Genomic DNA, 16,460 nt, shown 5'->3' with positions numbered 1-16,460 from the left:
CAGCCTTCCTATGGGTGGCTGCAACAGAGCTACTCCCACGAAGAGCAAAAAAGAGTCTTTTCTGTTGTCTCGGAGCTGTGTAAAGTTTTTTTCTTTTTACGGTGGCTGAAGTGCCAATCCTGCCACCAACTCCCATGATTTCCCTTCAAGTTGGAGGACCGCTTACAGAGCCGGATGCAGTTTAACGTCATGCCCAGGACAACAGTCCTATACTCATTAATGTGGATGTGTGTGAGGACGTCCTGAGCAACTGTGAATTGTATGCACTGGTTAAAAAAAATGGACAGATGGTACTGATGGACATTCATAGAAGTGCTAATTATAATCAGAACATGAATTACAGAGCTCCAGACAAAAATTAATCTCAAGGTGCCACTGTCTCATAAAAGAAAAAGTTAGGAGCCAATAGTTTTACTTTAGGTGCCAAATAATACAATATTAATCTTTCAGACTCTTACCTTTCTAACCATCATGTATGTGTGCCTAAGTCTTTTCCTTCTGTACAGTGCATCTTTCCCTTGTGCTTTTGTGTCCTTCTTGATGCTTTGGGTAAGTAAGTGTTATCATAACTTTCACACAATGTACAGTCATTAAGAACAGTGTTTTATTCGGGATCTGAGTCTTTGTCACTGAATGTCATTATCAGTGGGCTATCCGGTGTAATTTGGTCTTCTTTTCTTATTGCTTGTAGTGAGCCAATAACTTTTTATAATACATTTTGAAAAATTGCAGCTGTCCAGTGTTCATTGTGTACTCAGCAGACAGAGTGCTCTGTTTCAGCTGGGGAAATACAGTTGTGCTTGAAAGTTTGTGAACCCTTTAGAATTTTCTATATTTCTGCATAAATATGACCTAAAACATCATCAGATTTTCATTCAAGTCCTAGAAGTAGATAAAGAGAAACCAGTTAAACAAATGAGACAAAAATATTATACCTGGTCATTTATTTATTAAGGAAAATGATCGAATATTTCATATATATGCAGCTGCTTCACCTCATCCAGGAAATATCAGGTGATAGAAGAGCATATAAAAGGTTTTTTTTTTTTTTAAAACAAAAATACCCTTTATTTATACTTATGGCTGTGTGGTTTAGTTGTGTCATGGTATTAGGGGTGCTGCTATGCCACCTACAGGTCACACTGCAAATTTTAGATATTTCAGTTTTCGCTAAACCATTCAAAATTAAAAGAATGCACCAAACTTTTTTACTTAAACCTTGATTTCTCACAGCCACTAATTAAAAAGCCACACATCCTTGCACTGTAGTATGTTTAAGCAGTTTTGCATATTACTAAAACTGGATCTCCCATTTTTAAGTACTGAATTACTGCTTTTTTTAATCTCTAGTTTAAGTACATGTTCAATTAGTGCACAGTAAGTTGTACATATATTGTAATTAGCCACATTCTATGTCTTTAAAAGGAGATGTACAATTTCATTGGGTGTTTCTCGAATTAAAATTCTGACCGGTTTACTGAGGATCAGTAATAAGTGATAGCATCTTGATTAGCATTGGTGTCTTACAGATCTAGCATTCAGAGTTTGATACCCAACTCTGGTGTAGCATTCTAGTGTCAGTATCTAGTGGCTACCAGTGTTTTGTGGGCTTTTTTTTCCTCAATTTAGTTAATACAGTGGAGTCTCGGGTCACGAATGTCTCGGAACAGGTACAAGTTGGGTTACGACCAAAACGTTCGCCAAACTTTTGCATCTGTTCACGACCACACACTCGGGTGATGAACAAGCCAGTTTCCCTTCCCTTCCCTTCGCTTCTGGTTTGTACACGCCGATGATTTCCGTACGTGTTCAGTCTCTCCCTGTGCATTCACTGTGAACTCTTTGTGCTGTACAGTGATCCCTCGCTATATCGCGCTTCGCCTTTCGCGGCTTCACTCTATCGCGGATTTTATATGTAAGCATATTTATATTTAAATATATATCGCGGATTTTTTGCTGGTTCGCGGATTTCTGCGGACAATGGGTCTTTTAATTTCTGGTACATGCTTCCTCAGTCGGTTTGCCCAGTTGATTTCATACAAGGGACGCTATTGGCAGATGGCTGAGAAGCTACCCAACTTACTTTCTCTCTCTCTCTCTCTTGCGCTGACTTTTTCTGATCCTGACGTAGGGGGATTGAGCAGGGGGGCTGTTCGCACACCTAGACGATACGGACGCTCGTCTAAAAATGCTGAAAGATTATCTTCACGTTGGCTACCTTCTGTGCAGCTGCTTCGTGAAGTGACATGCTGCACGGTGCTTCGCATACTTAAAAGCACGAAGGGCACCTATTGATTTTTTTATCTGTCTCTCTCGCTCTCTGTCTCTCTCTCTGCGCTTCTGACGGAGGGGGTGTGAGCTGCCACCTTCAACAGCTTTGTGCCGCGGTGCTTCGCATACTTAAAAGCCAAACAGCCCTATTGATTTGTTTGCTCCTTTGAAGAGGAAGATATGTTTGCATTCTTTTAATTGAGAGACTGAACTGTCATCTCTGTCTTGTCATGGAGCACAGTTTAAACTTTTGAAAAAGAGACAAATGTTTGTTTGCAGTGTTTGAATAACGTTCCTGTCTCTCTACAACCTCTTGTGTTTCTGCGCAAATATGTGACCCAAGCATGACAATATAAAAATAACCATATAAACATATGGTTTCTACTTCGCGGGTGGCTCTGGAACGCAACCCCCGCGATGGAGGAGGGATTACTATATTTCATTTCCCTTCCAGTTCTTACGCGCCGGTGATTTACGTACATGTTCAGTCTCTCCCTGTACAGTATAGTACATTGTTCTCAGTCAGACGTGCATCGCGGAGAGGGACTTTGTGGTATAGCGAAGGGGGCATGGTGGTTGAGTGGCTGAAGCAGTTCCAGGGGAATTCGTGGTGTGGGCGTACAGCTGCCATGTCCTCTTCATAAATAGAAGCGTGAGGCAGCTAAAGGGAGGATAAAGAAAAGACAGACAGAGGCTGCGGAGTGAGGAAGTAAGCAGGAAGCAGTGTGGAAAGAACTGGTGTGAATGAGCGAGCGCATGCTCGCAGGCAGGCAGCTGGACAGTGAGCCTAAGCAGGGGTGTTTGGCCGACACTCGGTGGGGCAGAAGGAAGCGGTCACTCCAGCTGAGTGATCAAGAAGCTGGAGTGACCAGAAGAAGGACGGCTGGCCGCGTAAGGCCAAGAAGGCAGCGGGAGTCTTGAGGCTTGGGCGGTGAATTCCCTGATGTGGGCGTCCTGGTCGCCATGGAAGCCAAGTCTCGGTCTGGAGAGAGTGCGACCGAAGCCAGGGATCGGGAGGTCTCCAGACCAGAAGGAAGGACAGCTGCAGGTAGAGTGGCTCCCCTGTTGCGAAGCCTGGATAGGGAGAAGCAGGGGGGGTCACCAGTTAAAGAATGCATCGGGTTTGTTTTTAAAGAGACTGCTTCCAGCATTGTTTTAACCTCGTTGTATTTAATGAAGACTTTTTTCTATTGGATTTTAACCTCCACTTCACTTCTGTTTTTATGGGATTATTTATTTATTGAAGGATTCTGAAAGCACTGCACTTTATTTAATTTGGACTTTGTTTTTGATTGTTGTTTTGTTGATTTTCATAAAAGCACTTGGCACTTTTTGCACCATCCCCATGCTCCACTGTAGTGCCTCACTGTCGTGCTCATCGGTAACATTACCGACGGTGACGGGTTTAAGGGTTCCCAGAAGCGAGATGGGAGCATGCAGCGAACCCGCATCGTCACAGACTTTACCTCAAAACTGTAATCTCCTCTCCACCCAGTTCCTCCTCACTACCTTCATGCCAGAACTCGACTCATGCAAGGTTCGTTTTCTTGGTTGTTTATGGTTAGTTTTTGTATAAATTAAGGATTTTTCAAATGTTCATTTTTTTCCCTGTGCTTAAATCTCATTAAAAAAAAGTGTTTACAGCGAGCGGTTTGTAAGGCTATAGCGTGAACTCCTGCAAAGTTACTTTTCTTGGTTGTTTATGGTTAGTTTTTGTGTAAATTACGGATTTTTCAAATGTTCATTTTTTTTCCCTGTGCTTAAAACTCATTAAAAAAAAAAAAAAAAAAAAGCGTTTACAGTGAGCGGTTCGTAAGGCTGTAGCATGAACTCTTGCAATGTTAGTTTTCTCTGTTAAAAGTTTTTCTCAGTGTTATTCAATGTTTTTACATTTAGTTTACTATTACACTGTGCATTCTATGGTATAATTAACTATTTTTGTGCTTAAAAATCTTAACAAAAATATATACATACAGTTTGTACGGTCCAGAAACGGATTAATTGTATTTACAGGCAATCCTATGGGGGAAATTACTTTGGGTTCCACTGTATTTACATGTTTCAGAGTTGCGTAGATGTTTAATAAACACGAGCACAAATGCAAAGATGGGCATCTGCTGAGACTCAAAGGCATAGCTTATAATACTTTTTTGAAGTACACTGCTAAAACTTGTAACAAGATGTTCTTATACTTGTAAAGCTGTTCTGAGTTTTGTAAATGAAAATATATAATTAGTATAAAACCAACTTAAAAGTTCAAGGTACATTATTATCTTTATAGTAGGTGTTGTACTGATGAAATTAAATCTTTAGCCTGATTTCCTGCACTTTAGGTCTTAGTTCAAGTCACATTTTAAAGTTAAACAGTTTCCAAGGAAGAAGGGAGAATTTATGTCAGTCAGATGTTTTCAGACATTCTTAACTGGTATTTTTGTGGAAGATGTGACTCCTTTGTATTATTAATTTTAGCCTAACTAGTTGTATTGTAATGATGATTTTCTCTCAATTGTTTTGCAGCTATGAGCCCGAGTTGTTTCCTGGATTAATCTACAGAATGATCAAACCTAGAATTGTTTTGTTAATTTTTGTGTCTGGGAAAGTAGTGCTTACAGGTAAGAATCTTGTTTATGTGATGTTCTTATTTTTTAAATTCTTTCTTTCAAGTTTGATCTTTTTTACAACATATTTGTTGGATTGATACTTAAACTCTGCCTGTCATAACAAGGTGCTCAGTCTTTCTTGGAGTTTAAACTGCAAAAATTGCTATGAATAATGGGGTGGTGGGGTTGGGTTCAGGCATCCCCTTCAGGTTTTGACCATGTTGATATATGGCTGTAGAAAAGAGGTGGCTGTAAATAGCATAATGTAGGTATAGTACCATCTTAAAAATTGTGTTTTTCAATACTTTTTTAGCACCACTATACTGCACAGTACTAGCTTCACACAGTTTTATTGAGGCAGAAGTTTGTGCAGTGTAACAGACCTGCTACAGTAAATCAAGTTAGAGACTATTTTCTTTTTCAGGATTATTTCTGTACTTAAAGATTGACACATTTTACAGTGCCATCAAAGAGGTGTGGTGTCTGACAATGCATTTACTTGTACCTGTTTTGAAGAAGGTGTGGTTTCAGTACTCTAAGGAATTAGACAGTGTATTGGAAAATCATAACCTAATATGATGGCACCCACTTCCTGGAGATTTATATTAATGAGACAACCAGGATATGATAAAAATGCAGTGACTCTGTGGGTCCATTTTTACCTTGTTAAGGTAAACGAAACAGTTATTGCTGGTGGAGTGATGTGCAAAAGTATTCAATCGCCTTGAAAGTCTTCATAATTTTCTTTCGTGACAAAAGATTTGTACACATTTATCCATTCAGTGTTTTTAATGTGAAAGTCAAAATAAACCATTTTCTGTAGATATTTAGCTGAAGAATGAAAACTCAGCAGTTAGTGTTATTAATATTTAAACCCTTGTGCTTTAGAAGCTTCAAGTTTACACAAATGACTACAAAGGTGACAAGTTATTTGACCACAATTAAACATAATTAGGCACTACTTTAAAACAAAAAAGTTAGTGTTTAAATAAATATTCAAGCCCTACATCTTAACATTAATACTTTGTCGAGAACCCTTTTGCTGCATTAACGGCCTTAATTCTTTTAGGGTAATTATATACCAGTTTTGCACATTGTTCTGGAGTTGTTTTCCCCTTTCTTCTTTGCAGAATTTATAAAGTTCCTCTAGGTTGGTGGGATGGTGCTTCTAGACAGCTGATTTCAAATAGTGCCATAGATTCTCAATAGGGTTAACATCAGGGCTTTGACATGGCCATCCCAAAACATTCGCCTTTCTGTTTTTGACCCTTTCCAGTGTCGGATTTTGGTCTTATGCTTAGGGTCATTGTCATGTTGAAAGATGAATCTTCTACCAAACTGTAGGTTTGTAGCAGACTACAACAAGTTCACCTGAGTTACTGTGCATTTTTTGTGTACATCCATTGTCCCTTCATCTCTGACAAGATTCCCAGTAGGGTTAAGCCATATCATGTCACCCACGATAACACTGGTATAAATTTTTATGTGATATAAAGGTGTCATCTAACAATATCAATAATACAGCAACGCGATCCATTTACGTTCTATAGCACACACAACACCACAAGCCCAAACTTGTCTGGGAGCAAGAGCAGCGTGTCAGCATTTGATAATGATTTAGTACCTAAAAAGGAACTATTTCAATAGTATGGATGTGGTTTGGCAACAAGAGATCAGACCTCCTTGCATATTTTGCAAAGTATTGTGCTTTGCTGAAGACTGTTATCACTAAAGGTGGAAACAGAACAAACTTGTTTCACCACTTGAAGCAAAAACACACCGTCCAGTACAACCAGACTATTAAGGCACACAGGGAGATCTAGCAGCTGGTGATGTGCAGCCAGAAACTAAACAAATGACTCAACTGAGCATTGCTGGAGCACTTGGTAGTTGCACTCCATATGACAGGAAAAGCAAACGATGGATGGAAGTTACTGATGACGTTACATATTGCTTGACCAAGGATATGGTGCTAGTCCAAATGGTGGAAAGGAGGGCTTTAAGAAACTAGTTAAAAAGCTCTACCCAAGGTACAATATCCCAGGCAGAAAATATTTTTCAAAGACATCTGTATATCAATGTATAAAGCATGCTGTGACAAACTAGCAGTTACACTTTTGTCCATGGAGTTTTTGTTTTAGAGCCAAAGCGTGGAACCATTTATCAGCCTGACCAGGCACTATATCGACAACAACTGGAAGCTACACTCCTGTCTTGAGACCAAGTTTTTCTTCCTGAAGATCACACAGGCAAAAATATTGTGAGTGTTTTAAGGGAGTTTTTTAACTCTTTGCATATAGAAGAGGACAAACAGGTGTGTGTGTCAACAGGCAGCGGGGCCAATGTTGTTAAAGCCATTACTTTTAATAACTGGACCAGACTGTCATCCATTGGCCATTGTCTGCACATTGCTATTTGTAAATTTCATTTACTGTCCGAATACGAAACTTGTCATTTATGTGTATGAGTAATAGGTGTCACTTTTCCCCACAAAATCAAGTAAGCTTACATTTTCACTGAAGGTTTGTTTGGATTTCTGCTGCGTGTTTACATTTGTACTTAAAATTTGAAGTTAATTTTATTAGGCAATACTATTGTGTGGGCTTGTGAAAAGTTACAAGGTTAAGTTACTTTAATTATTAATATTTTGTCATTCCATGGCAAATCAACCGATTTTCCAGAAATGCATTTCAGTTTTAAAAAATCTTGAAAAAAATTCCAGGTATACCCATGTTATCTAGGAGACATCCTGTAAAATTACTTTGATGCAAGTCTAATACTTTCCAAGATACAAATTTGACATGGCTTTATTTTTTCATTAGTTTCACAAGACCATATCTCAAGAACTAAACCACTTAGCAGGCTCAAATTTTGTATACTGGTACCAAAATAAAAATGTTTGGTCTCGATGACATTCAAAAATGGAGAAAAAATGGCGCTGTCATGTTTAAGCTTTCAGAAAGCGTACATCTAACTGATACAGCCTGCTGAAATATTTTCCATGTTTAGATACTTACACAGGGATTTTCAAAAAGTTCTAAACAAACAAGAAACTGCATCTGGGTTTGACCATTAGACCTCTCAGATGTGAATAAATCATTTTAGATCTAATTTTCAGACCATCTTAATGCACTGTGGGATGTCCACATGTTTTTGAAATTATTTTTTATTTTTTGGTCCCTTTTTCTTATGTGAATCTTTCATTTTTATTTTCCATTCTAAACATGGGTTAAATTCACCATTTGTCAGTAATAATAATCATCAGGTTTTTCATCACTAACTTGGATATAGGATTAATGGAAAAAAAATAAATCGCCAAAGGCACATTAAGCTCAACATCATCAAAGGCTGATTGATTTATCATTAAATTCATCACTAGTTATAATGTTAACATCTTGGTATTGCAGCAGCAGGACTGTGACCCATTTCATTTCAATGAAGTGCACAGTGTAGGGAATCTTTGTCTTTGTGATCAAGATGGCACTGCCTTTCAGTGACCATTGTAGGTGCACTAAGCAGTGCAATGTGACACACTGTGATGGGATCCAACAAGTATTGCCTCTAGGTAGCCAGTGGAAAGACTGTGCAGTATACTTTGGATGTGTGAAACATATCAAGATATCTGATTCTGTTTCACTCTTGTCATGAATCACACCAATTCAACATTTTTCATCATACATGCACACAACATAGCCTCCAATAGGACACTGGTCTAATGTGAGGGATGCATCTGATCCATCACGAGTGTGATCGTGAGAGGGCAGGATCTCAGCTGCTGCTTCAGTTGTGAATATGCGGACAGTCAATTGAATGTCTTCACCAGACACCGAGCTGACTTTGAGTTTGCCATCTTCTGTAGGGATGTAACAGTGTATTCTTGAGTACCAGACACTCTTTTGGCGATGGGGAATCACATTCTCTGTTCAGTAACATCAAATATGACATTGTCATTTAATATGGAAAACGTTTGACATTTTTTTAAACTTACTGATTGAAAACTCAAAATGATTAACATATGGTGCATATCAGCCTATGTTTAGGATGGAAAATAAACATGAAAGATTTGCATAAGAAAAGTAAGGTTTGTTTTTTGTGACAGAAGGAACAATGTAGAATAAATGGAAATTATTTTAAAAATGATCTGCATATTCCCACATGCCGACAGGGTGCTCTGAAAATGAAATTCAAAATGGTTTTGATGTTCAAGCCCTGATACAGTTGCTTTTCTGTTTATTGCTTTTTCAGAAAGTCTATAAATCAGAATATCTTTATTGTTATTGTATCATACAACAAAATTAGGTGCAGTCCATGCGGTGTCAAAATATAAATAAAAAGGATAAGAAGAAATAAGGTAGAACACAAACATTCAACATAAGACTTTAATTGCACATGAAACACTATTGCATACTGTGGTGGGCTGGCGCCCTGCCCGGGGTTTGTTCCTGCCTTGCACCTTGTGTTGGCTGGGATTGGCTCCATGAGACCCCCGTGACCCTGTGTTAGGATATAGACTGACACTATTGCACAAGATGTCATCTGTTGCACTGCTGTATTGGAGGTGATTAGGTGGCCTTCAGTGCCCTAATAGCAACAGGGTAGAAACTGTTATTCAGTCTACTTGTCTTTGTTTTGATGCTCCTATATCTTTTGCCTGATGGCAACAGTTGGAACATGTCATGAGCGGGGTGTGCACAGTCTTTCAAGATGTTTTCTGCTTTCCTGAGGCAGTGAGAGCTGTGCAGTTCATCCAGAGAGGGTAAAGAACAGCTGATGATCTGCTGGGCAGTCTTTACGATCCGCTGAAGTATTGATACTCTCAATAGAACAGGGATAGAAGGACACCAGCAGTTTTTGGAGGATGTTATTTTTCCTGAGGACTCTCAGGAAATAAAGTCTCTGCTGAGCCTTCTTCGCCAGCTCAGCTGTGTTCACACCCCAGGACAGGGATTCCATGATGCACTTCGTCCCTATAAGCGGACTCACCTCTGTCCCCCCCAGAGATGAGTCCCACCACAGCGGTGTCGTCTGCAAATTTGATGATGGTGTTACTGTGATGGACGGGGGCACAGTCGTGTGTAAAGCGTGAAGAGCAGGGGGCTCAACACACAGCCCTGAGGAGAGCTGATGCTGATGGCTGAAGAGATGTGAGGCCCCACCCTAATCCTTTGTGTGCAGTCTGTCAGGAAGTCTTTAATCCATATACATGTGGAATATGGGAGTCCCAGAGCTAGCAGCTTGCACACCAATCTGTGAGGGGGGATGGTTTTTAAAGCAGAGCTAAACTCAGTAAAGAGGAGACGTGCGTTGCTCCTCTGGTGCTCCAGATGGGACAGGGTAGCATGGAGAGCAGCAGCAACAGCGTCCTCAGTAGACCTGTTAGCCCTGTAAGCAAATTGGTCTGCATCAAAGGTGGGAGGGATGAAGGACATGATATGACTCCGGACCAGTCTCTCAAAACACTTCATCAACACCTGGGTGAGTGCTACTGGCCGATAGTCATTCGGGCAGGTTATGGGTGATTTTTTTGGTAAAGGGAGTAAGATGGAGGATTTCAGACAGGGAGGAACTGAGGCCTGGGACAGTGACAGGTTAAAGATCTTTGTAAAGACCCCAGCCAGCTGCTCAGCACAGCTCCTCAGCTCACATCCAGGGACACCATCGGGACCTGCTCCCTTCCTAGGATTGACAGCCTGGAGCGACGTCTCCCCTCGTGTTTCTCCACCCTAAGGGAGAGGGTGATGATGTTGTGAGCTGCTGCTGCATGTGTAACAGCTGCCTCTGGTAGTTGCACCACAAAGCGAGCAAAGAAGTGGTTCAGCTCCTCTGTCATTGAAGCAGCTCCATGACTGGTCCTGTAGTTGGTGAAGTACTGGACTCCCTGCCAAAGCTGCCTGCTGTTATTACTGTCCAGGTGCTCCTTAATCCTTCTCCTGTAGTCCCTCTGAGCTTTTCTGATGCCTCTCTTCAGGTTGGACCGTCTCACGCTGTAGATAGCCTTGTCACCGCACCTAAAGACAGTGTTCCTTTCCTTTAGCAGCCGCTGAACCTCTCGTCATCCAGGGCTTCTGGTTTGGTTATAGTTTAATCTGAATGAGGAATCTGTGTTGGTTACAAATATGTGTTTCTGAGGTCTAAACATAGCTAAGCCAAAAACTCAAATTAAATTTTGGTCAATTTCAAGGGGCTACCTTGACCATGCATGGTCATCTGGACCAAATGTTTTATATTCGTCACATACAATACCAATGAATGTACCAGTGTGCAAAGTTTGAGCCTGCTTGGTGGTTTAGTTGTTGAGCTATGTGAAATTTGATGAAAAAATTAGGATGAAATCAACAACTCCCTCCCCTCACTGAACTGGCTGTATCTTGGAGAGTATTGATCTTACATAAAAAAAATTACAGGGTGTCTTGTGGCTAACTTGTGTACACTTGGTAATTTTTCCAGAATTTTTTTTGAGTCCGAAGTGCGTGGATCATTGGTTGATTTGACATGGAGTGACCTTATTGTTAAACTAAAGTGTTAAGTAGTTCAGTTATACTTTCACTTAAGATTTCCAGGGAATACGCTACCCAGACCATTTTTGTGCTTAAATTTGACTTGAGCTGTGTCACTTTATACAATGCTGCGCTGCTACTATTTCGCTATAATGCTGCTGCTAGCACCTTGTGGCAATAGATTTCACACTTCGAGTTAGGTAGTCTGTCATCAATGACAGTAACTCATTATTAAAGATGAATGGAAAATAGCCTTCATTTTGTTTACACTAATAAATGCTGCTGCCTGCAAGCAGCAATCAAAGGTAAAATGTTGTTGAATATTTTTTTATCCTGTATTGTCATTAATATCATTATTGCAAATTTTCTTGACATATTGTGATATACTTTTGCAGTAGAGTCGCCCACCTCTAATACCCAGTCCCAGCACAAGAAAAGAAGTCCCACAGTGTGATGCTGCCACCAACATATTTCACTATAGGCATGGGCAGTGTTAGTTTTACACCACACATACCTCTTTGATGTCTGGCCGAAAAGTTCTATTTTTCAAAAGCTCTCAAAAGTGGATAATCTTAAGGAATTACTTCTTTCTTGCTACCCTCTTGTAGAGGCGTGTTTTATAGAGAGCTCTTGAAATAGTGGACCCATTAAACTTTACTCCAGTTTCAGTCAAAGCATTGCAAACTCCAGAGAAATGATGGTTGGATTTTTAGTAGCCTCTCTGTTTAGTTCTGAGGGACGGCCTGTTCTTGTAAGATTCTGGGTGCTGTGAACCTTCCACTTTCTGGATCCAGCAATGCTTAATGGGACATTCAAACTCTTCGATATTTTTTGTAGCCATTTCCTGCCTTGTACTTTTTAATGACTTTGTTCCTCACATCAGCTGACTGTTCCTTTGTCTTCCTTTTTGCAGTGTTTGTGCAACAAAGACTATGGTCTTTACAAAAGGTATTTTTATATCCAGAGAGAGACAAAGGAATCACAAGTAGTACCTAATTATGTTTAATAATGGTCAAATAACTTGTCACCTTTGTGTAACTTGTGTAAACTTGAAGCTTCTAAAGCACAGGGGTTTAAATACTTATAACACTAACTTTTGAGTTTTTCTTCTTCAGCTAAATATTTACAAAAATGGTTTATTTTGACTTTGGAAATGTATTGTTATGGCATAAGAGTTCACATTAAAAATACTGAATGGATAAATATGTGTACAAATCGTTTTTCATGCAGAATAATATGATGACTTTCAAAGGGATTGAGAAGTTTTGCACACCACTGTATATTGATTTTTTTGGTGCATGTTTGGTCTTAAAGAAACATTTGAATGCCACAGGAACTGAACATAGGAATGCCACATATTTGAATATATATATATTGTCCAGTCTTGTTTATCCCTTCATGCAAATACTCTTTATCCCATGGATGGGAAAGTCCTGGAATTAATTGTTAATTTATTCTAATGTGATGGTCTTTCAAGTTTGTTTTGTCTTAGTCTAGTCTGTGGAAAAAAACAGATCAGTCATAATCCAGTTTGAGTCGATATTTGCCAGCATTACTGTTAGGGATTGCATTGGAAACAATACTGAATTTGTTTTGGTGTTGGGCAAAATTGACGAATTCAGTTTATATTGTTTCTTTAAAAGTTGCTATTGAATTGTTGTAGTACTACCTTTAATTTCAAGTCACTAATTTGCCAGCTTGTTATTGTATTAAAAGGTCTATACTAAGAATGTGTTAATATTGCATACAATTGTAATTTCAGTTTTATTTAAATGTTTTTGATTTTACAAATTTATTGTAGAACTGAATGGTTTACATAGAAAGTACAATTACTGTTTATTTTTAAGTGGCCAGCTGGCTAATGGCACCAAATAAAGTTTTTTCTTCATTTATTTCCTATATTATGTATTTTTTATTCTTTTGTAGTTAAATGATTTCCCAGTCAGTTTAATACACTTAATTATACAGACGTTAAACTGAAGAAGAATTTGTTGGGCACTCGGTAGAAGTTGATATATGTACTAGAATTGGTATCATGACAGAAAAAGTGGGATCATTGACTTTCTAATTATTGTGCTATTCTTTTGACAGGATGTTCAGAGGGCAAATGTAGACCAAATTGCTAAAACATAGTAGGTGTACCCAATATAGTAGCCATTCTCTTGATATATTTATATGTTCAGGTTAATGTTCAGCTATGAAGTAACAGCTAGTGGTGTTTCATTTTTAAAATTTTTGTAAACTGTAAATTTTAAAGAGAAACTATGACTGAATAAATGAGTGGGAAATAGGAAGCACTTTTATCAGTTTTTATTAGTTTTACAGAAGTATGCAAATCATTGTGAAATATATACAGAGATGCTTCTCCTCACTTCTGTTTTTGCTAACTTTGTTTCTCTAAAGTATTAAATGTGTGCATGCCACATAATTGAGAGTTAATTATGGGAAGTGCATACTAATTAAACTTGTCGATTAGACATGTGAAAAAGGCATATTTATTTATTACATTTATTGTAGCCTGTCCTAAACTTTAATAACCTTTTTGGTCTATGTTGTTTGTTGTATAAAGTTTTTTTTTTTCCCCCCAAGTTCTAAGGACTATTTATGTGATAACCATAAAGTATTGAATAAATAAATAAATAAATTCATTACATTTATATAGCGCTTTTCTCAGTACTCAAAGCGCTATCCACACAGGGAGGAACCGGGAAGCGAACCCACAATCTTCCACAGTCTACTTACTGCAAAGCAGCAGCACTACCACTGCACCACCTGTGAGGACAATGCATTTACTGTACATTTCCCGCAATTTCATATGATTCTGATGGGACAACTTTATTAATTCTTCTTTTGGGAAATGGGTTATCAGAGGACCCACCGTTTCAACGAATTTACAGGAGCATCCTGCAATTTCATGTTTTGCTGTGTCACCTTGAGGCTGATGTGCTGTCCTGTCTTAGCACAACCACTATTTCAGTTGTCATTGTAACAGAATATACTGTATAGGTACATCTAGCCCTTTAGGAATTTTCATGGCTCTATTTCTTACTCTTACAGCAGGCATCCAGACAGACAGCTGATTTAATCTGTCAATATCATCCACTGCATGACCATTGTTAACACACGTTCTGCTTTACTTCTTTTCTCTTCAACCTCAGACTTACCAAGCAGTTTCTCCAGTCTTTTAAGTTTATTCACTTAAATTGTAACAACTTAAATAACTTTGTTTTCTTGTGTGTAATTTTTCACTATCTCCCTATTACCTGTGTTTTCTTGTTCAATGTAGACTAAAATCTCTGTGCCTCTGTGTTGCTGCTTTAACCTATTCTATTTTAGCATCAATAGTCCAAAAACTACCAGCTGCAAACCTTGATGGAGAACTAGATGGAGCCACTGAGTAGGAAATTAAAGAATTAGAGTTGTACAGCTGTATACTGAATTCTGATTATTTTACATTAAGCCAAAATACCCATCTATTTACATGTAATGTTCTTGGAAATTGTATACTGTGGTGGGTTACTTAATTACTTTAAAAACTTACTAAAAAACCTGTTTCAGTTTTAAACAACAATTCTGTTTAATCAGTTCAATGTTTACCTTGTCTGGACAGAGTAGATCATATTCTAGACAGAGTAGATCATATTCTAATTACCTTAACTATAATAATCAGATTTCTTCTAGTGAATACTGAACTGACGTCTAGTATATGGAAAAAGCATTATTTTTCCATAGTAATGAGGTTTGGCCAAAAACATAAGGTTCTATGTCAGGTTATACATACCATGTATTTTTAAAATGATGTCAAATAGAGGGATTGAGTTTTTAATTTTCTTTGATCTTTATTTTTGTATTACAGGTGCAAAGGTTCGTTCAGAAATCTATGAAGCTTTTGAAAACATTTATCCAATTTTAAAAGGATTCCGAAAGACCACGTAACCACTGTGGTGGAGAAGCAGCAAAATTGTTATTTTTATTTTTATATGGTATTAAGGCAGTTCAAAAACTTTTAACTTCATTATTCTTTGGAAACGTCATGTCTTTCATAGTATTAACTTTAGAAATACATAGTCATACAATATGGTGTCTGTGTTGTTTTCCCAGCAGAACTGCCTTTTTTTTTTTTTACTTAAATGTTTTTACATGAAATATAAAAGTGTTTGAGGTGCTTCCACAAATAAGGCATTACTTCAACAATACTTATTTTAAATTTTTAAATATGCAACTTTAAGTTGTTTTAATTCCAAGGTACAAACATGTCTATGTTTAATATTTTACAGACATTCCTTTTATTTACAAAATAACACATGAAATACTGCAATATTTAAAGTGTATTTTTTTTGTAATTTAAAATTTTAATTTAGTCTAGGGATGATGTTTTTGCTTGTAAAAAGCTCTTTTATTTTAGGGCAAATGTTTTATTCATTTTAATGAGACTATTTTTGAGAAGCACATGTATCATTTTAAATGCAACTTTAACTATTATTTTTAATATAACTAATAATTGCTTTCATTTGTTCAGTGTTTGAATTGTTTGCCCTGTCAGTAAAGCAAAACATTTGTTGCTTTAATTGTCCTCAAATTCTTTCATGTGAGATCTGTTGTATTATCAATGCAAAATTTCAATGTTAGATACAACATTCACTTGTATGCAAGTGGTATTGTACATCAGTATCATTAAAGAATTTATCCCAAGAAGTTTTCTTATTATTGGTAAATTTTTGTATGTAAAACGGTCATCTGGGTCTAATAGGATGAAGAACTGGGTGTGTTATTCTTATTGAAATCCAAGGTACCGTATATACCTGGCGTATAAGTCAGGTCTTGAAACCCAAAAAATAGATCATAAAATCAGACCCCGACTTGTATGCCCGTTGAAAAATATGACACTTAGATTTTTTTTTTTTTTTTTTTTTAAACATCTTCTTGCTTCCTCCCATCTCGCACCAGTTTGTCAGACACATCGGATTTTGTTGTAGCAGTGCAGTTACCAATTTCCTTTGCCACTTCAACGACTTTTAATTTAAAACCAGCTTCATATTTTCTTCTGATTGAACACTCCATTGTAGATAAGGGATGCTCTTACGATAAAGGT

At 37.9% G+C, this 16,460-nt stretch overlaps 1 protein-coding gene across 1 annotated transcript in view; it reads left to right on the top strand.

Moving 5' to 3' along the window:
• tbp (TATA box binding protein) overlaps positions 1–16,063 on the top strand; it is an 83,294-nt gene extending 67,231 nt beyond the window's left edge. Inside the window, exons 7-8 of the mRNA XM_028797308.1 lie at positions 4,789–4,883; positions 15,225–16,063. Of these exons, the coding sequence (XP_028653141.1) occupies positions 4,789–4,883; positions 15,225–15,304 (175 nt within the window). The 3' untranslated portion in view covers positions 15,305–16,063. The remainder of the gene's footprint in view (positions 1–4,788; positions 4,884–15,224) is intronic.
• The last annotated feature ends 397 nt before the right edge of the window (positions 16,064–16,460 follow it).

Source organism: Erpetoichthys calabaricus, chromosome 3 (assembly GCF_900747795.2).
Source record: "Erpetoichthys calabaricus chromosome 3, fErpCal1.3, whole genome shotgun sequence".
Taxonomy (NCBI): Eukaryota; Metazoa; Chordata; class Cladistia; order Polypteriformes; family Polypteridae; genus Erpetoichthys; species Erpetoichthys calabaricus.
Note: the sequence above shows the minus strand (reverse complement) of the source record. Positions and strands in the feature narration are given on the sequence as shown.